The 20859-nt window shown below is 45.3% G+C and overlaps 1 protein-coding gene across 1 annotated transcript in view; it reads right to left on the bottom strand.

Annotated features, from left to right (window-relative positions):
• Window positions 1-20859, bottom strand: part of RPF2 (ribosome production factor 2 homolog) — a 43576-nt gene that overhangs the window by 12788 nt on the left and 9929 nt on the right. Inside the window, exons 4-8 of the mRNA XM_030195669.1 lie at window positions 15038-15077; window positions 13702-13783; window positions 13378-13454; window positions 13092-13191; window positions 5606-5708 (exon numbers count right to left, since the gene is read on the bottom strand). Coding sequence (XP_030051529.1) covers window positions 5606-5708; window positions 13092-13191; window positions 13378-13454; window positions 13702-13783; window positions 15038-15077 — 402 coding nt within the window. The remainder of the gene's footprint in view (window positions 1-5605; window positions 5709-13091; window positions 13192-13377; window positions 13455-13701; window positions 13784-15037; window positions 15078-20859) is intronic.

Genomic DNA, 20859 nt, shown 5'->3' with positions numbered 1-20859 from the left:
CCCCTGCGCTGTCCTTCCCAAGCAGTGGGCTCCCCAGCCCGACAATGAGGCGTCCGTCGTGACGACAATCCACTCTGGGGTCACCAGAGGCATTCCCGCAGACAACTTGTCTGTCTGCATCCACCAGCTCAGCGCCTTGCGCACTGCTGGATCCAAGGGAAGACGCACCGCATAATCCTCCGACATCGGAGTCCAGCGCTGCAGCAGAGAATGTTGTAGTGGTCTCATATGAGCCCTGGCCCAGGGCACTACTTCCATCGTGGCCGTCATAGAGCCCAACAGCTGCACATAGTCCCAAGCCCGAAGAGGAGAGGCTACCAGGAACTGGTCCACCTGAGCCTGAAGCTTGACAATCCGATTGTCTGGCAGGAACACTCTGCCCACTTGGGTGTCGAATCGAACTCCCAGATACTCCAGGGACTGAGTCGGGCGCAGCTGGCTCTTCTCCCAGTTGATGATCCATCCCAGGGAGCTCAAAAGAGCAACTACCCGGTCCACAGCTTTGCCGCACTCTGCATAAGAGGGGGCTCGGATCAACCAGTCGTCCAGATAAGGATGGACTTGTACTCCTTCCTTTCGCAGGAAGGCCGCTATGACCACCATTACTTTGGAAAAGGTCCGCGGAGCAGTAGCCAACCCGAACGGGAGGGCTCTGAACTGGAAGTGTCGTCCCAGGACTGCAAAACGCAGAAAGCGTTGATGAGGAGGCCAGATGGGAATATGCAGGTACGCTTCCTTGATGTCCAAGGATGCCAGGTACTCCCCTGCCTTCACTGCCGCTATAACAGAGCGGAGAGTCTCCATGCGAAAGTGCCGCACTTTCAATGCCCGATTGACCCCTTTGAGGTCGAGGATAGGCCGGACAGAACCTCCTTTCTTTGGTACCACAAAGTAAATGAAGTAACGCCCCATGCCAAGCTGGCTTTCTGGCACCGGAACGACCGCACCCAGGCGGATCAGATTGTCCAAAGTCTGTCGCACTGCCACAGCTTTGACCGGAGACTTGCAGGGAGAGAGTACAAACCCGTCTCTTAAGGGTCGGCAGAACTCTAGCTTGTAGCCGTCTCTGATGACTTCCAGCACCCAAGCGTCTGAAGTTATTGTGGTCCACTCGCCCAGAAACGAGGACAGCCGTCCTCCAATCTGCACTGGGGCGTGGACCAAGACCCCGTCATTGGGTACGAGACCCTGGGGGAGGACCGGAGGGAGCACCTCCGGGACGGCGGTCTCTGCGAAAGGAACGCTGCTTGGGGGAGAAATGCCTCTTAAAGGAAGAGGGGGCAGAAGAACCCGACCTGCCCGGGCGGTACCGACGGGCTTCCTGAAACCGTCCTCTGGAGGTACCGGGACGAGCACTAGCCCGAGCCCTGACCTCTGGTAACTTCTTGCCCTTAGACGTGCCGAGATCGGTCACGATTTTGTCCAGCTCGACCCCAAATAGCAGCTTGCCTTTAAAAGGCAATCTAGCCAGGCGGGATTTAGAGGCGTGGTCAGCAGACCAATGTTTCAGCCAAAGCCACCGCCGCGCAGAGACTGTCTGAGCCATGCCTTTAGCTGAGGCTCTCAAGACATCATACAGCAAGTCTGCCAAATAGGCTAAGCCCGATTCCAGGGCTGGCCAATCATCCCTCAAGGAATAATCCGAGGGGGAAGCCCGCTGCACCATAGTCAGGCACGCCCTGGCCACATAGGAGCCGCAAACTGAGGCCTGCAAACTTAAAGCAGCCGCCTCAAAGGACGACCTTAAGGCCGCCTCCAATCTCCTGTCTTGGGCGTCCTTTAGGGCCGTGCCACCTTCCACCGGCAATGCCGTTTTCTTAGTCACCGCAGTGATTAAAGAATCCACGGTAGGCCACAGATAGGCCTCACGTTCACTCACAGCCAACGGATAGAGGCGGGACATAGCCCTAGCCACTTTAAGGCTCGCTTCTGGGACATCCCATTGAGCCGAAATTAAGGTGTGCATGGCATCATGCACGTGGAAGGTTCTAGGCGGGCGCTTCGTCCCCAGCATAATGGCAGAGCCAACAGGGGCTGAGGGAGAGACGTCCTCCGGAGAGGAAATCTTTAAAGTGTCCATGGCCTGTAACAACAGGTTGGGCAAATCCTCTGGGCGAAAAAGCCGCGCTGCAGAGGGGTCATCCGCTCCATCCGAGCGGGGATCCGTCTCCTCCAAGGAATCCGCAAAGGACCGTTGGGAGACCTCAGACACGCTGCCCTCATCTACATCGGAGGAGACAAATTCCTCCAAGGCCTGGGAATCAACCCGAGGGCGTTTACCTCTGGGAACCTCAACCTCTTTACCAGACGAGGGAGCGGGGGCAGCGTTGTGCATGAGGAAGGCCTGATGCAGCAGCAAAACAAACTCGGGGGAGAAACCCCCCAGACTGTGCACTTCCGCAGCCTGGGCAACAGCCCTAGGCGCACTCTCAACCGGCGCTCGCAACAGCGGGGGAGAGGCCTGCTGCGCATCCAAAATGGCGTCCGGCGCGAAACTCCGCGAAGGAGCCGCGCGGGAAGAACGGCTCTTAACTTTAGCCGCTTCTGTGCCGTCGCCCAAATTAAGGGCGTTCATGGCATTAATGTCTCCAACCTCAAGGGCGGCCCAAGAAGAAGCCGTCCGAGCCGCGTGGCCGGCCAAAATGGCGGAGGCGAGGAGCGGGGGATGGGCGTTTATGGCGGGAAAAACCGCCACGCCGGAGGAAGGACCGGGACATTCATCGGTCACGAAACTGCCACCCAAGAAGGGCGAATCCGGCTTTAAGACCCCCGCATTCCCTCTAGAAGCGCTCAAGCGACCCGGGGAGCGACCCTTAGCGCCCTCGCCCTCCGACGCCATGTGCCACGAGGAGAAGAATCGGGGAACCCCCGCCCGCTATAAAAAGGTAAAATTACCTGCTGTCCGCTCCGAGTTGTAACGACCTGGTGTCCCAGTGAGTAGCTGCAATAGACGCTTAAATAAACGTCGAAATAAACGCCTTTAAAGACGTTTAAAATTTTTTTTTTTTAACGGAGCCAGCGGGAGGGGGGAGAAAAGGAGGGACCTGGCACCACCAGGTTTGCACTTGCTCAAAAGAGCCCTCAACCCCAGGCCTCAACAAAACCTAAGGATTAGGCTTGGAGGCCTAGCCAGAGCTGCTGCTGTGTGTGACCACCACCTGCTGAGATAGAGAACATACTGAGGAGTTTCCGGCAGCACATGACCACATATAGGGAGGCAAAAGTTTGCTCTCTATCTCCACCTGCTGGTAGATGGACACAACCCACCAGTCTATGGATTGATCAGCTTGATGATATGGAAATGGCCACTCCACTCCTTCGATTCCCAGAGGAAGAAAAATAACACTCCCCAACCCACTGTTGGCGCAGCTTCATATGCTCAATGTCTGACAATTTGGTTTCCTGAAGACAGGCAATGACCGCGCCATGGTGTTTAAGTTGAGATAATATCTTGTAACGCTTTACAGGAGATGTAATTCCAGAGACATTCCAAGATATTATACGAAGTTTAGAATTGCCAATCATCTCTCTGGGTAAAGAATCCCCAGGACCCCAGCCTCCCCTGCAGAGGAGTGGTCTTAAACCATGCATATAAGCGAATCTTGCACTTATCAGTGGTGCAGTAAACTGGTTTGTCCCCATAGAAATTGATGGCACCAAAAGTGGGACCGAAGTACGGCATGCAGTTAAACGGAGCATGCGCTTATCTGACGTGCACTTAAATGGAGTGCACTGTATATCAAATTTCATAAACTGTTGAAAACTTTTTATTAAATATCTGGATCAGTAAAATCTTTGGATGTGGTGGTCATGGGTATGGTATTTTCTCATATTTATTGTTAGGGTTTGTTTTTTTTTGTTATTATATAATGTTCCTGGGTTTGTAAGCCATACTGAAATCTGGAGTAGAGAGTTGCACGGGGACAGAAATTTTACCCATCCACACAAGAATTTAATGGTACATAAAAAAAAATTCCGGTCAGCTCTCTCTGTCTCTGGGTTTGAGCCACAGCACTACAGGCAAGGAAGGAACAGAAGTTGGAACACTCTGGTGCGCACATATAAGACTGGTCTCCGATTCACTGGTACTGTGTGCTGAGAAGTCACCACATGCACGCACCGGTATGTCAGATGACATCTGATGCTTGTGCCTGTGTCAGAGCTGAGGTCTGTGCATCAGCCTGGGAGCAAGGAGGATTAATAGTAACATAGTTAAGTGACGGCAAATAAAGACCTGCTTGGTTCATCCAGTCTGCCCAATAGTCACACTCTATCAATTCATGGTTAAATCAACAAGTGTGATATTATATACTTGATTATGGTCTTTCTTTGGTGTTTCTGGGGCATAGACCATAGAAGTCTATCCGGTCCTATCCTTATGTTCCAACTGCTGGAGTTGACGTTGAAACCCCCTCCAGCCTAACAATCTTCCGTAGACTACTGAAAACGGACCTGTTCAAGAAGGCTTACCACAACGTTCCATCCTAAATACAAAATAATTAGACTTTATACGAACTAGACAAAACCGAACTCTAGCCGCTTGACTGTTTAACCTCATTGCTATTATAGAAAGCTACACAATACGCACTACCAATCTATTTCCTAAGTTGAAAATGACATCTCTATAGTCGATGACCTGACCTATGTTAAAACTCACTTTATCACTTAGAAACCTCTATGCAATGCCATAATGCATTCCTCTGTACCATGTATGTATGCACCTTAATGCAAAACCATTTGAAATCCTGTACCTGGAAATGGCGATTGCCATCACGGCATAATGTAAGCCACATTGAGCCTGCAAATAGGTGGGAAAATGTGGGATACAAATGCAACAAATAAATAAATTTGTGAGACACAGACCGTAAAAATCTGTCCAGCACTGTCCTTATGTTCCAGCCACTAAAGTTGCTGTCTAAGCCCTTTCCAGCCCATCCTAAACCAGATTGCCATGTATGAGACACAGACCATACAAGTCTGCCCGGTATCAGCCCGAGTCACCATCTAAGCATCACTTGACACATCCACACACACGCATTTAAGGTTAGGTTTCTTATCACTTCCATTTTCTAATTAGAGATCCTCTGTGTTCATCCCACGCCTTTTTGAATTCCGTCACCATTTGTATCTCTATCACCTCCTTAATGGAAGACTTTCCGCATCTGCGCTGTTAAAGCAAGGAGGAAGAGGAGGACACAGCACTCAAAGAACTTGGTACTCGGTGAGAGGCTGGTGCAAATGCAGCGTACTCTTCCACAGGAACCCCGCAGGAACGGCTTCCATCTTCAGGGGAACCCCGCAGGTTCCAAGGGATTCCCATGAACCCCGTTCCTGTGCAAGTCTCTACTCTAGAGGTATGTGTGGGATACAAATGCTATCTTATGTAATGTAATATGGTCTTTATCCATCTTCATTTTTCTCAGTTTCTGTGAGCACGAAGCGACACTGGAGGTGTGAGAAAGCAGCTTGGGAAGAAGTTCCTTTTACACAATATGGCTTGTCTGCCTGCACGTCATCACCATGAAATAAAGCAGCACATCTTGAACTGCAACATGACATCACGCCCATGTTTTCCATCTACCGAGGAACAGCAGCAGACACTTACTTGTAACTCCGCATGAAAATCTTCCCATTAAGGGCTGTGAAGTGTAGAACATGCTCCAGACCAGCCAGCCGAACACAGGGCACCGTGGGACCTCGGAAGAAATCTAAGGAGACAAACATTCACAGGCATCAGAAGATGCACTCTTTTAAAAAGCCGATTTTACACTACAAGTCTTGCTCAAAAAAGATAATACAGATGAAATTTGCAACCATCGGGTCCCAGTGCTCTTATTGAAATTTCTGTACAAGAAACTGTTTACTTGTAACTAATGCAACAAAGCCAAGATGGATTTAGTGAAGGGAAATTTTGCCTCACCAATCTATTATATTTCTTTGAAGGGGTGAACAAACATGTGGATAAAGGTGAGCCGTTTGATATTCCGTATCCGGATTTTCAAAAGGTATTTGACAAAATACCTCATGAAAGACTCAAGAAGAAATTGGAGAGTCATGGGATAGGAGTTAGTGTCCTATTGTGGATTAAAAACTGGTTAAAAAGGGGGAGCGGGGTGGGTAACAATACAAAATTCATAAAGGTTGAAGTACTGGACTGGTTCTATGAATAATTGATTGAATGCACCAATGAGTTAACTTGGTTTCGTTTGGTTTGTTCCGAGAGGATCATCAGGCCTTGTATTATTTGTTTGTCATAAGGCTAGAGATTTGTATTATGCTTACTTGGTCTGCAATATGATACTCATGTTGTGCTATGTTTCAGTGTCTTTATTATACCTGTCAATAAAGACTTCATGAAAATTTAAAAAATAAAAAAAAAAACTGGTTAAAAGATAGAAAACAGAGAGTAGGGTTAAATGGTCAGTATTCTCAATGGAGAAGGGTAGTTAATGGGGTTCCTCAGGGGTCTGTGCTAGGACTGCTGCTTTTTAGCATACTTATAAATGACCTAGAGATGGGAGTAACTAGTGAGGTAATTAAATTTGCTGATGACACAGTTATTCAAAGTTGTTAAATCGCGGGAGGATTGTGAAAAATTACGAGGACCTTGGGAGACTGGGCGTCTAAATGGCAGATGCAGGGGCGTAGCCAGACAACAGATTTTGGGTGGGCACCAAGTGTTCTCCCCCACCACCAAAAAAAAATATCTCAGCTGGTGGGATAACACTTCTTTCCACCTTGGCAGTCTGTAGCAAGTATGCGCTAAAAACTGAGAATGTGCAGGTGCCATTATCATGGAGAGCAATGTTTTCGTTACCATCAGCTGGCAGAGATTGGGATCCCCACCAGATACCACTAAACATGTGCTACTGTTGGGTGGGCCTGAGCCCTAAGTGGGCGGGCCCCAGCCCACCCAGGCCCACCTGTGGCTACGTCACTGGGCAGATGACGTTTAATGTGAGCAAGTGCAAGGTGATGCATGTGGGGAAACAAGAACCCGAATTATAGCTACGTAATGCAAGGATCCACATTAGCAGTTACCAACCAGGAAAGGGATCTAGATGTCATCGTTGATGATACGGTGAAACCCTCTGCCCAGTGTGCGGCAGCGGCTAAGAAAGCGAATAGAATGTTAGGTATTATTAGGAAAGGAATGGAAAACAAAATTCAGGACGTTATAATGCCTTTGTATCACTCCTTGGTGTGACCACATCTCGAATATTGTGTTCAATTCTGGTCACCGCATCTCAAAAAAAGATATAGTGGAATTAGAAAAAGTGCAGAGAAGAGCGACGAAAATGATAAAGGGGATGGGACGACTTCCCTATGAGGCATGTCTGAAGTGGCTAGGGTTGCTCAGCTTGGAGAAAAGGCGGCTGAGGGGAGATATGTCTATAAAATAATGAGTGGAGTTAAACGGGTAGACATGAATCGCTTGTTTACTAGGACCTGGGGAACACAATGAAGCTACAAAGTAGTAAATTTAAATGCTTACAAATAAAACACACTGAATCTGTGGCACCTGTGCAAAATAGGGCAATGCACAAGTAATTAAACGTTCTTTTTGTCCCTTTGACCATCAACCAACCACCTCCTTTGAGCATTATATGCTCTCTTGAAGGCCCTTTTAAAAGCGAGATGATTAATCTGTTTGTTGGAATTTAAAATGCTATTAATAACAATTACTCCCAAACACAAACCAGAGTCTCCAAAAGTGGATACGCTTCAAAAAGGTAGAAGCTTGATCTCACGTATGATAGAAAAACTTTTATTATAAAAAGAGATAATTAATTTTTTGGAGGGTTCTCAGATTAATAACTCACCCAGAATGATACTAAGTAAATCACTTTTAGAGGGCAAGACTCCTTGTTTTCTGCTTCTTAAGTAATAATCATTGGAGTTCCTGAGGAAGTCTTGAACGAAACCCTGCAGAGTTGGACTCTTGATGATTGATTATAATATACTATTGGGAAAAGTGGTTGTTCGGTTCTCATGGATCGCAAAAAAACGCCGTGAAGCCTAGAATTAAAGACATTAGGACGGCTTGGTGTTTTAGTGGAGAAGAGAATTGATACAAGAACCACTATTCCTTCGACAAATTTCAAGGACAGACTAACTACAAAGAATGATAAGTGCCTTCTTTTGTATATTATAAAGTTAAAAGACCTAGATAGGGTTGTTGTTACATTTGTACCCTGCGCTTTCCCACTCATGGCAGGCTCAATGCGGCTTATCTGGGGCAATGGAGGGTTAAGTGACTTGCCCAGAGTCACAAGGAGCTGCCTGTGCCTGAAGTGGGAATCAAACTCAGTTCCTCAGTTCCCCAGGACCAAAGTCCACCACCCTAACCACTAGGCCACTCCTCCACTGTTGCTACTATTGGAGATTCTACATGGAATGTTGCTATTCCACTAGCAACATTCCATGTAGAAGTCAGCCCTTGCAGATCACCAATGTGGCCGCGCAGGCTTCTGCTTCTGTGAGTCTGACGTCCTGCACGTACGTGCAGGACATCAGACTCACAGAAAGAGAAGCCTGCGCAGCCTTCTACATGGAACATTGCTAGTGGAATAGCAACATTCCATGTAGAATCTCCAATAGTAGCAACATTCCATGTAGAATCTCCAATAGTATCTATTTTTTTTTTGTTACATTTGTACCCTGCGCTTTCCCACTCATGGCAGGCTCAATGCGGCTTACATGGGGCAATGGAGGGTTAAGTGACTTGCCCAGAGTCACAAGGAGCTGCCTGTGCCTGAAGTGGGAATCAAACTCAGTTCCTCAGCTCCCCAGGACCAAAGTTCACCACCCTAACCACTAGGCCACTCCTCCACATGTAGAAGTCGGCCCTTGCAGATCACCAATGTGGCCGTGCAGGCTTCTGCTTCTGTGAGTCTGACGTCCTGCACGTACGTGCAGGATGTCAGACTCACAGAAACAGAAGCCTGCGCAGCCTTCTACATGGAATGTTGCTAGTGGAATAGCAACATTCCATGTAGAATCTCCAATAGTAGCAACATTCCATGTAGAATCTCAAATAGTAGCAACATTCCATGTAGAATCCCCAATAATAGCAACATTCCATGTAGAATCTCCAATAGTAGCAACATTCCATGTAGAATCTCCAATAGTAGCAACATTCCATGTAGAATCCCCAATAATAGCAACATTCCATGTAGAATCTCCAATAGTAGCAACATTCCATGTAGAATCTCCAATAGTATCTATTTTATTTTTGTTACATTTGTACCCTGCGCTTTCCCACTCATGGCAGGCTCAATGCGGCTTACATGGTGCAATGGAGGGTTAAGTGACTTGCCCAGAGTCACAAGGAGCTGCCTGTGCCTGAAGTGGGAACCGAACTCAGTTCCTCAGTTCCCAAGGACCAAAGTCCAACACCCTAACCACTAGGCCACTCCTCCTCTTTAGTCTTCTTTGAGGACTTGTGGAACATCAAGGAATTAGCTTGATACTCACAATTTGATAATACGTTTTAAGATACGTCGTTTGAGTTTTTCAAACCACTGTTGTGTGGTTTTAGTCAAGAATTAGCATATATAAAAGAAAAAAAACACGGAGGAGTTCAATGATTGAGAAGCTCAACCACCCGTAGAGACAGTAAAAGTGATTTACTTAGTATCATTCTGGGTGAGTTATTACTCTGAGAACCCTCCAAAAAATTAATTATCTCTTTTTATAATAAAGGTTTTTCTATCATACGTGAGATCAAGCTTCTACCTTTTTGAAGCGTATCCATTTTTGGAGACTCTGGTTTGTGTTTGGGAGCTTATGGATAGATACCAGAGTACTGATTTTTTGGGATCATTTTTTTGTTTAATTAATAACAATTAAACATGTGTACACATTTTACATTGGTGCTTTGTGCCTTCACAGGATATCCCTCCATTTCTCAGCCACAATCTTTCATGTTTCTTACTTCCTTTTATTTAAAAGGAGTGGAGGAGTGGCCTAGTGGTTAGGGTGGTGGACTTTGGTCCTGGGGAACTGAGTTCAATTCCCGGCACAGGCAGCTCCTTGTGACTTTGGGCAAGTCACTTAACCCTCCATTGCACCATGTAAGCCGCATTGAGCCTGCCATGAGTGGGAAAGCGCAGGGTACAAATGTAACAAAAATAAAATAGATACTATTGGAGATTCTACATGGAATGTTGCTACTATTGGAGATTCTACATGGAATGTTGCTACTATTGGAGATTCTACATGGAATGTTGCTATTCCATGTAGAAGGCTGCGCAGGCTTCTGCTTCTGTGAGTCTGACGTCCTGCGCGTACGTGCAGGACGTCAGACTCACAGAAGCAGAAGCCTGCGCGGCCACATTGGTGATCTGCAAGGGCCAACTTCTACATGGAATGTTGGAATAGCAACATTCCATGTAGAATCTCAAATAGTAGCAACAGTGGAGGAGTGGCCTAGTGGTTAGGGTGGTGGACTTTGGTCCTGGGGAACTGAGGAACTGAGTTGGATTCCCACTTCAGGCACAGGCAGCTCCTTGTGACTCTGGGCAAGTCACTTAACCCTCCATTGCCCCATGTAAGCCACATTGAGCCTGCCATGAGTGGGAAAGCGCAGGGTACAAATGTAACAAAAATAAAATAAATACTATTGGAGATTCTACATGGAATGTTGCTACTATTGGAGATTCTACATGGAATGTTGCTACTATTTGAGATTCTGTTGCTACTATTGGAGATTCTACATGGAATGTTGCTATTATTGAAGATTCTGTTGCTACTATTGGAGATTCTACATGGAATGTTGCTACTATTGGAGATTCTGTTGCTACTATTGGAGATTCTACATGGAATGTTGCTATTATTGGAGATTCTGTTGCTACTATTGGAGATTCTACATGAAATGTTGCTACTATTGGAGATTCTGTTGCTACTATTGGAGATTCTACATGGAATGTTGCTACTATTGGAGATTCTGTTGCTACTATTGGAGATTCTACATGGAATGTTGCTACTATTGGAGATTCTATATGGAATGTTGCTATTCCACTAGCAACAATCCATGTAGAAGGCTGCGCAGGCTTCTGTTTCTGTGAGTCTGACGTCCTGCACGTACGCGCAGGACGTCAGACTCACAGAAGCAGAAGCCTGCGCGGCCACACTGGTGATCTGCAAGGGCCGACTTCTACATGGAATGTTGCTAGTGGAATAGAATCTCAAATAGTAGCAACAGTGGAGGAGTGGCCTAGTGGTTAGGGTGGTGGACTTTGGTCCTGGGGAACTGAGGAACTGAGTTTGATTCCCAGCACAGGCAGCTCCTTGTGACTCTGGGCAAGTCACTTAACCCTCCATTGCCTGCCGCATTGAGCCTGCCATGAGTGGGAAAGCGCGGGGTACAAATGTAACAAAAAAAAAAAATGATATATTATTTTTCTGGTTTGAGTTATTAGGACTATTTGTTTAAAGTGTAATTTTGTTTGAAGCCATATATTTTTGATATATCCTTATCCTCTGCAAAGGAATGTTTATTAGTCCCCCCAGCCTTACTTTTTTGTGGACTATTGCATAAGTAACCTGTATAGGGGGTTAACCCATGTAATGTTTTATTTTCTTGATGACCTGCATGTTTCTTTTCAAAGTTCGCTTTGAAGTTATATTTGAAAAATAAAAAAAAATAAAAAATATTTAAAAAAATTATATATTATATATAAATATATTTTTTAAATATATATTTTTATGTGACCTCTTTGTAATGTTATATTTTTGAATTTATGTAGTGTTTTTAAGATACTTGACTCCTGAGGCAGGCAATTTCACTGTCAAATTACAGTCCATGTCGAGTCTATTGGATCTAGTTTCTCAATAAATTTCACTGCAATCAACTTCTGGAGACTTGACTGATTGGTTGGCCTACATCCCTTGCCTACTACTTTGGTTACCCTTGCTTCGTCGGAGGGAATTTTCTCTCGTTTGTTGTGGTGTGTTGGGGTTTTACCTTGTTGTTCATTATATCTTGAATTAGTGGTTTATTTAGGTAGTTCCCTGTCTACAAGTACTGAGTCGCAAATGACTGATGAAGGCTGCCACCTGTGTGACCATTAACAGGGAGGTTTGCCTTTGCCTGGGGGGCAGACTCAAGAAAAATGTCAGGAAGTATTTTTTCACGGAGAGAGTAGTGGATGCTTGGAATGCCCTCCCGCGGGAGGTGGTGGAAATGAAAACGGTAACGGAATTCAAACATGCGTGGGATAAGCATAAAGGAATCCTGTGCCGAAGGAATGGATCCTCAGGAGCTTAGTCAAGATCGGGAGGCGGGGCTGGTGGTTAGGAGACGGGGATAGTGCTGGGCAGACTTATACGGTCTGTGCCAGAGCCGGTGGTGGGAAGCAGGACTGGTGGTTGTGAGGCGGGGATAGTGCTGGGCAGACTTATACGGTCTGTGCCAGAGCCGGTGGTTGGGAGGAGGGGATGGTGGTTGGGAGGTGGGGATAGTGCTGGGCAGACTTATACGGTCTGTGCCAGAGCTGGTGGTGGGAGGCGGGACTGGTAGTTGGGAGGCGGGGATAGTGCTGGGCAGACTTATACGGTCTGTGCCAGAGCCGGTGGTGGGAGGCAGGGATAGTGCTGGGCAGACTTGTACGGTCTGTGCCAGAGCCGGTGGTTGGGAGGTGAGGATAGTGCTGGGCAGAATTATACGGTCTGTGCCAGAGCCGGTGGTGGGAGGCGGGGATAGTGCTGGGCAGACTTATACGGTCTGTGCCAGAGCCGGTGGTGGGAGGCGGGGATAGTGTTGGGCGGACTTATACGGTCTGTGCCCTGAAGAGCACAGGTACAAATCAAAGTAGGGTATACACAAAAAAGCAGCAAATATGAGTTATCTTGTTGGGCAGACTGGATGGACCGTGCAGGTCTTTTTCTGCCGTCATCTACTATGTTACTATGTCACTGTACATTTATTCTGTTTTTATTCATATTCCAGGATGGCATTATTGAATTTATATTTTTATATTCTCTGAAGGCTGCAAGTTGTTTTGAGCTCAAACTGGAAAAGTACAGAGATAAATACACCTGGAGAAGCCCCAGAGGTAAAGCCCCCACCCCCAAAGCTGTTCCCTCACCTATAAGAAGACTCTTCAGCCTCCTGTAGTCTTCGCTCGACTCGAACACATCGCCAGCAAATATCAGCATAGGTTTCGTTCCCTCAGGGCACTTACTATTCTGGAAGAGATTTATCAGGGAAAATAAAGACCATGTACGATGGTTCCCTGATGAGACTCAAATGCGGGAAAGCAAGGGTAGGCAATGTGCCCAAGACTCCCTGACAAGGCACAAGGGGACGGTGTGAGGTGAGAGGCTGACTCTAAGAACATCACAGAAAACATTGAAGGAAAGAATATCAATTACCTTAATATCGTTTAGGGATACATAATTCTCAATACCGAGCTCTATCATGTCCAGGACGTGGTAGTCAAACATCCGACCTGGGAAAATAAACCAGTAATTTCTCTGTACTTATCAAAGCTCAGAGACTCTTCCACTCCAGGACGCAAGGGGCCCAACAATCAAAAACATTCAACGTACCCACAACCAGACACGGTCTTCGGGTGAAAACCATGAAAAGACACACAAGGCACAATGCTTCAATTAAAGTCATGGAAAAAGAAAGGAAAAGTCCCGGACACCGATTCTGAGAGGATTTTTAGTTTGTGGAAGGTTTTTCCAGCTTACCTAGGACCAGATTATTGGGTCGTTTCTTATTATGAGAACCAAATACGAAAATGGAGCAGTCTGACTTCTTTGAGAAGAACTCCTAGAACATAAAGAACCCCTGTTACACCCCCCTGTCTTACCACACAGAGTCCATGTCCCTCCCTACACAAAGCCATGAACAGAGCCGGGAAAGGGGATGGGACTTGATATACTTCCTGTCTGTGGTTACAATCAAAGCGGTTTACATAATATATTCATGTACTTATTTTGTAACTGGGGATGTGGAGGATTAAGTGATTTTTACCAGGGTCACACAGAGCTGTAGTGGGAAATGAACCTGGCTCCCCTGGTTCTCAGCCCACTCGCACTAAGTATTAGGCTACTCCTCCACTCCACACACGTCATACTGAGAGTCTCTTCATTTGCCACCTCTCCCCTCGGTACCTGAACATAACAAAACAGCAGATCAGTGTAAAATACAGAAGCTTTAATTGATATCATATACCAGAGTGTTGCCTGACACAGGCCATGTTTCGCCCAAAAGGGCTGCATCAGGGGCTAAAATAAGCCAATATACACAATAAATATAAAAAATAATACAATATCAATAATATAAAATAAATAAAAGCAAAGATTATTGTGTAATACATAAAACATCATAACAAACAATTTAATAAGGACACTCTGGTATATGATATTATCAATTAAAGCTTCTGTATTTTACACTGATCTGCTGTTTTGTCTTCCGCATTGGAGTTTGCAGACCATTTGCTTTGTTGCTTTCCGAGACCAATGGTCCATCCAGCCCAGTATCCTTAACAGTGGCCAAACCAGGTCACAAGTACCTGGCAGAAACCCAAATCGTGGCAACACTCCATACTACAAATCCCAGGGCAAGAAGTTGCTTCCCATATTTACCTCAATAGCAGACTATGGACTTTTCCTCCAGGAATTTGTCCAAACCTTTTTTAAACCCAGATACGCTAACTGCTGTTACCACCTCCTCTGGCAAAAAGTTCCAGAGCTTAACTATTCGTTGAGTGAAAAAATATTTCCTCCTATTTGTTTTAAAAGTATTTCCATGTAACTTCCTCGAGTGTCCCCTAGTCTTTCTACTTTTGGAACGAGTTAAAAAAAAAAAAATCGATTTACTTCTACTCATTCTTCTACACCACTGAGGATTTTGCAGACCTGCCTCAAAAAGCTTAAATCTGTCCCAGTATTAATTTCCCTCCACCTCTGCTGGTCGGGTATTTCAAGAATGTACACCTTGTAATGTAGAGAGATCCCTGAAATAGAAGATTGATCATTTCATTTCTACCACATTAAATGTGAAGCCATGCTGCACCCTTACCAGGGAGGTCTGATCCTCAAATGGTCTGGTAATATTTTTCCTAAGAGATGAGAAGAAACAAGAACATTTAATGTATTTGGCGATAGACCGACATTGCAGTGTCTTTCACCTACACTGAATCCCACATTTATCGGATCAGAAAGGTACATGGAGGTGGAAGAACAGTCACTAGATGCAGGAGTTTTATTAAAACATTTCTGTGGAAGTTCGGTTGTGACAGTAACTAATGTTCTGCCTTTTGGGTTCATTTTGTCACCTGGCTGAGGGAGATGGAATGGGAGCAGCAGCACAAGTAGGAATATCGCCTTGCTAAAGGCTGAGAAACTGCACCACAGCAGAGCTAGAAACAGGACTGAGCCAATTTCGGTTTCAACACTGAAACAAGGCTGAACACAAATTTTGAGGTGGTTTCAATTTTGGCTGAAAATGCGAGTGAATTTTCAGGTGGAACCAAAACATTTGCTTGTCGTCCCCCCCCCCCTCCCCCCCCCCCCGCACAGAATGAGCCCTTCCCCTGGGCCTACTGTCAATCCCTGGTGGAGTTGTGGGGTAACTGAGACCTCACCAACCCAGGTTCCCCATGGATCCGATACTGGGTGTCGATTTTCTTGGGGACCACAGGGCCAAACAGAGGGGATGCTCACTTTCTGACGAGGAAAAGTTCTGAGAGAAGAGGACATTTCTGTGGGTAAGTGACATTATATTATTCTGAGCTTGGTAACGTAAAGATTAGGGTTTAAAAGAGGAATTGTAAGATACTGATAAACAGTTAGAATTTTAAAATAATAATTAAAAAAAAGCTAGAAAACTTTATTAGCTAGTCTCCATAACCTTTTCCACACAGTTTTAAAACTTGAAGTTTCTGCTACAGCATTAACAGATAGTCTCTAGAAGGCACAGAAGGGCCCATTTCAGTCCTCATTCCCACCCACCCTCCCCAACTCCCACCCATCCCTAGCTCAACTCATCATTTATAGTCAATTATTCTAATTAAGACAAGAGGGGAATTGTCAATTTTCATTAGAGTTTTAATTACATTTAATTAGTTTCTAAGAAGCAAACCCAAATGCCCTCTCCACTGGCAAAATGGCTATTCTGAGATTGGAGCTGACCAGAGATTGAAGCAGCCATTTTGGCAATGGACAGGACATGGCAGGGGCGACTGGACTAGACCATCTGAAATGGACATCACGCCCGGGGGAGGAAGGTGAGAGAAACCAGTTTCAGTCTCCCTCTAATGATCTCGATGGGCCAGTCATGGGCCAGGACAATGTTTCGGTGCTGTTTCTGCTAACTTTTGTGTAGAAAAGCAAAAGAAGCCTTATTTATGTAATCCCAGGTATCTAGGTGTAGAGGGACTGATGGAAGATATTTACTTTTGAGTGGACTGGAATGGTCGAACGTTGCATATTTGGAGGGACACAAACCCTGTGAAAAAAAAGCTTATGTACGTAGATTACTAATAGGTGAAGTTCCAGTGCTGAGGTACAGAGGTTCTTACAGAGACAAGGGGAGGGAGCACTGCTGCTGGGATCTGCTCTGGTAAATGTACCAGGGTTCAAGCATCAGCTTTGTTAAGATCAGGGACACTTGAGAGGAAGAAGTTGTTTTATGGGTTACATCAGAAAGCCTGTTTTTTTTACATTCACTGCTTGCCAGAGAAAAACTCTGAGGAAAGGCTTGGTATGGGTGTGTGAGGCAACAGATCCATACAGCCTGGTACATCAGTTGCGACAGACGAACAAGGTGTTGTTACATTTGTACCCCGAACTTTCCCACTCATGGCAGGCTCAATGTGGCTTACCTGGGGCAATGGAGGGTTAAGTGACTTGCCCAGAGTCACAAGGAGCTGCCTGTGCCTGAAGTGGAAATTGTAGGTGTATCCCAGTTATGTCACCCTGTGTGCAACTGAGGTCTATGTCCACATACAGGCCTGAACCATCTGTGTGAAGAAGAGTAAGATGGCTGAAGTCCTGTTTCTCTATCAGCCCATGAACAGTGCTTGCTGACCAGGACAGTGTTAGTACAGAAAACATCTGCACCATCTCAGGGGGTGAAGCTGGTTACTGGACAGATTTATAACCCCCAAGCATGGGATAACATTTGTGGGCCCCTTGGCTAAGGCGCCAACATGCTCAGGGACAGTGTCTGGATCAACAGTGGACTTTGTCGTCTTAGAAGGCATGGATTCCATCATTTGGACAGCAGGTATGCGTGTTCTGATTGGGCCAGAAGAGTCACCTGAGGACAGGGGACCAAGTTCCAGTCAAATCTTTTGGAAAAGAAAAAGATGTTTCTGGTTGTTACTGTCCAGGGTGGGCGCTCTGCTGATAACTCTGGAAAGACACTGCGATAGTGCCTATGCCCTGGACCTTCCTATAAATTTGTTATAAATAGTAACATAGTAGATGACGGTAGAAAAAGACCTGCATGGTCCACCCAGTCTGCCCAACAAGATAAACTCATATGGGTATACCTTACCTTGATTTGTACCTGTCTTTTTCAGGGCACAGACCGTATAAGTCTGCCCAGCACTACCCCTGCCTCCCAACCACCGGCTCTGACACAGACCGTATAAGTCTGCCCAGCACTATCCCCGCCTCCCAACCACCGGCTCTGGCACAGACCGGATAAGTCTGCCCAGCACCATCTCCACCTCCCAACCACTAGTCCCGTCTCCCACCACCGGCTCTGGCACAGACCGTATAAGTCTGCCCAGCACTATCCCCGCCTCCCAACCACCAGCCCCGCCTCCCGCCACCGGCTCTGGCACAGACCGTGTAAGTCTGCCCAGCACTATCCCCGCCTCCCAACCACCGGCTCTGGCACAGACTGTATAAGTCTGCCCAGCACTATCCCCGCTTCCCAATCACCAGCCCTGCCTCCCAACCACCGGCTCTGGCACAGACCGTATAAGTCTGCCCAGCACCATCTCCACCTCCCAACCACCAGCCCCGCCTCCCACCACCGGCTAAGCTTCTGAGGATCCCTTCCTTCTGAGCAGGATTCCTTTATGTTTATCCCACGCATGTTTGAATTCCGTTATAGGAAAGTAGCGAATACTAAACAGCTGCCTATCTGGGCTAAGGACTATTGCCTAGGCAAGTTGAAGATAAACTATCACCTTCTTCCTGATAAGCTCGTTTTCAGTTGGAAACAGAACTCTGTGTCTGAGATCAGCCACAAAGCAAGTGTCTCAGGGTGAGAAGTCGGGATTTATTTCTGTAGTTTGTCCCTTATTGTTGGTATCTTATTATTTGTTCTGTGGATATACATAGGGGAAGAATCGAGTAATTAGTTCAAAGTTGTAAATCATTGCGTCATTTGGAGGGGCTGGTTATAGGGACTCCCCCTATTCATGCATAGATGTATTGACCTAATAAAGGGCCACCAAAACAGACATCATGTTATGAGAATCAGGTGCTTAACAATCAGACGTTTATAAATACAATAAAAAAAAAATCCAACATCAAAAAGAAAAAGATGGCATATGGGAACTTGCTCCTTTTGTTTTGTGGATTGAAGTGATATATTATAAAAATGCACTTGCCTTTTTTTATTACTACTACTTTACAGAGAGGTACTGAATAATGAGGGAAGGGCTTCCTTCATGCAGTTATGTCCAGAGTCAGTCTGAATGTGGCAACATTGTTCAGTTCAGCACACTGTAAGCCACCAAGTTCATACAAAGTTAATTATGCTCAGTGGAAAATAAATCTGCTGCTTGCCATGTGAATATTTCATCACTGTTTCATTATTGCTACCAAGTATTACATATTAAGGGCATTTGCTTTAGTTTGTTTAGCCATACGGCTGTCAAGCAGTCAAGGAATGATTAGTTTAATTGCAATGCAGTGGGTCTCCAGAAAAAGCTGAAAGCAAAACAGGTCCCCGTTGGGATCACACTGTTACTTCTTCCTGCAAAGACTGCGTGATCAAGTACCGGGACATTATAGTCACTAAGATAAGTATCTATTACCACTTTTTGTATTGCACTTTATCAAATATTTTGAAGACTGCATTGTTTAATGATTTTTGGAATTTGGACACTTTATACAGAATGGAGGTTTTTTGACTGATGATTACTGCCAGTTGTTTATCGACACTGTGACTAGGTAGGTGTACTGCAAATTTTTGCCATAGCTTTATGAGGTCTTTTTCCTCCTTTAAACAAACATTCATAAAGTGGGTTAGAGAATTGTTGAACATTGTAAGTAGTATACAAGGAGGATGTCAGAGATAGTGTTTCCTTCCTGACGCAGCAGTGAGAGCAGCGAAACGAGACGTTCTTGTTGAAGGGACAGAAGGAGAAGGGACAGAAGGAATCAGAATACATCACAATGGGAAAGAGGAAAGAAGCAGTGACATGCAGCTTGTAGCTGGTGGTTCACGGAAAACCCTGAAGCTAAGTACAGACTGTTTATGTTTGGGGAGAATAGAGATCCTACAAACAAAAAGCTGTGAGATTGAGCACTGCATTTAACCCTATTTAAATGTAAATGTATGACAGAATCAGTTGCAGAAAATATTCTGCTTGACACAAGGGGAAGCTGTGTTTCAGAGGGCAGGAATCACTGTTTTTTTCTCCGAGTGGGAGTTTTTTTCAGTGATTTAGAATCCTGACCTCTGAAAGAATTTGATAGCAAATATAGGACCAGTGATAATAAATACTTCCAGAAAACAGCTTGAGCGCATGTAAGAAAATATCATGCAAAAGAGTTCTGAATAGAACAGCCAAGCCGGGAAGATCTGAGGTCCTCTTAATAAAAGTAAGAATAAACAAGTGTGATTTACAGCAGCAGTTGTTGGAAGCAGAATATTTTGAACACCACGTGGTAATACAATATTAGAATCAGAATATTTCACCAGTGGTCCCTATCTAGGCATTAAAGTAGTATACCATGCCATACTTTGTATTGTTATTTAAATATTTTTACTTCTGCAATTGCCTAGTCATCAAGTTTGATTTATTCTTACTGTACATCGCCTTGAGTGAATGCCTTCAAAAAGGCGGTAAATAAATCTTAATAAATAAATAAATCACTGAGATATTGAGGATGCTTTACCTATTCTTTTAATAGTGAATGGATAAGAGTTTGACTGTTAAGCTTGCTATATTGGCTCTGAGAAGCTTCTTTGGCAGACAATCCTTCATTTGCGTGCTCCTTCCTAAGGAAAAGGGGGGTGGAAAGAAGACTGTCAGGAGTTCCAGGGACTTGAACTGATTCATGTCAGCTTCAGAAAGGAGAGAAAACAGTAGAACCAGAGAAGGGACAAGACAACTTATTTTATTAATACAGCTTAATAGGTATTTTATATTTCTTATAAAGTAAAGTTGAGGGATTTGTGCCACTGCAGTAATTATTTTCCAGGATACTCTGATGTGTGTTGAGAGGTTGACCAGACTCAAGTCTACTATAACGGCAACATTTAAGTTATGGGATAATGCAACTTCATTTAAAAATGTCACTGTTTCCAAGGTTTCCATAAGTGTGCATGTGGTTTATGTGATGCAGGACAGACATTTTACTTAGAGATCCGTTATCAAGTACCCTTCTGCACCCTTTTTTTTTTGTACCCCACGCTTTCCCACTCATGGCAGGCTCAATGCGGCTTAGGTACTTATTTGTACCTGGGGCAATGGAGGGTTAAGTGACTTGCCCAGAGTCACAAGGGGCTGCAGTGGGAAGCGAACCCAGTTCCCCCAGGATCGAAGTCTGCTGCACTAACCACTAGGCTGGGATTCAGTAATCTTGCTATTCTTTGGGGTTCTACTTGGAATGTTGCTACTCTTTGAGATTGTGCATGGAATCTTGTTAATG

Source organism: Microcaecilia unicolor, chromosome 3 (genome assembly GCF_901765095.1).
Source record: "Microcaecilia unicolor chromosome 3, aMicUni1.1, whole genome shotgun sequence".
In the NCBI taxonomy this organism is placed as follows: domain Eukaryota; kingdom Metazoa; phylum Chordata; class Amphibia; order Gymnophiona; family Siphonopidae; genus Microcaecilia; species Microcaecilia unicolor.
Note: the sequence above shows the minus strand (reverse complement) of the source record. Positions and strands in the feature narration are given on the sequence as shown.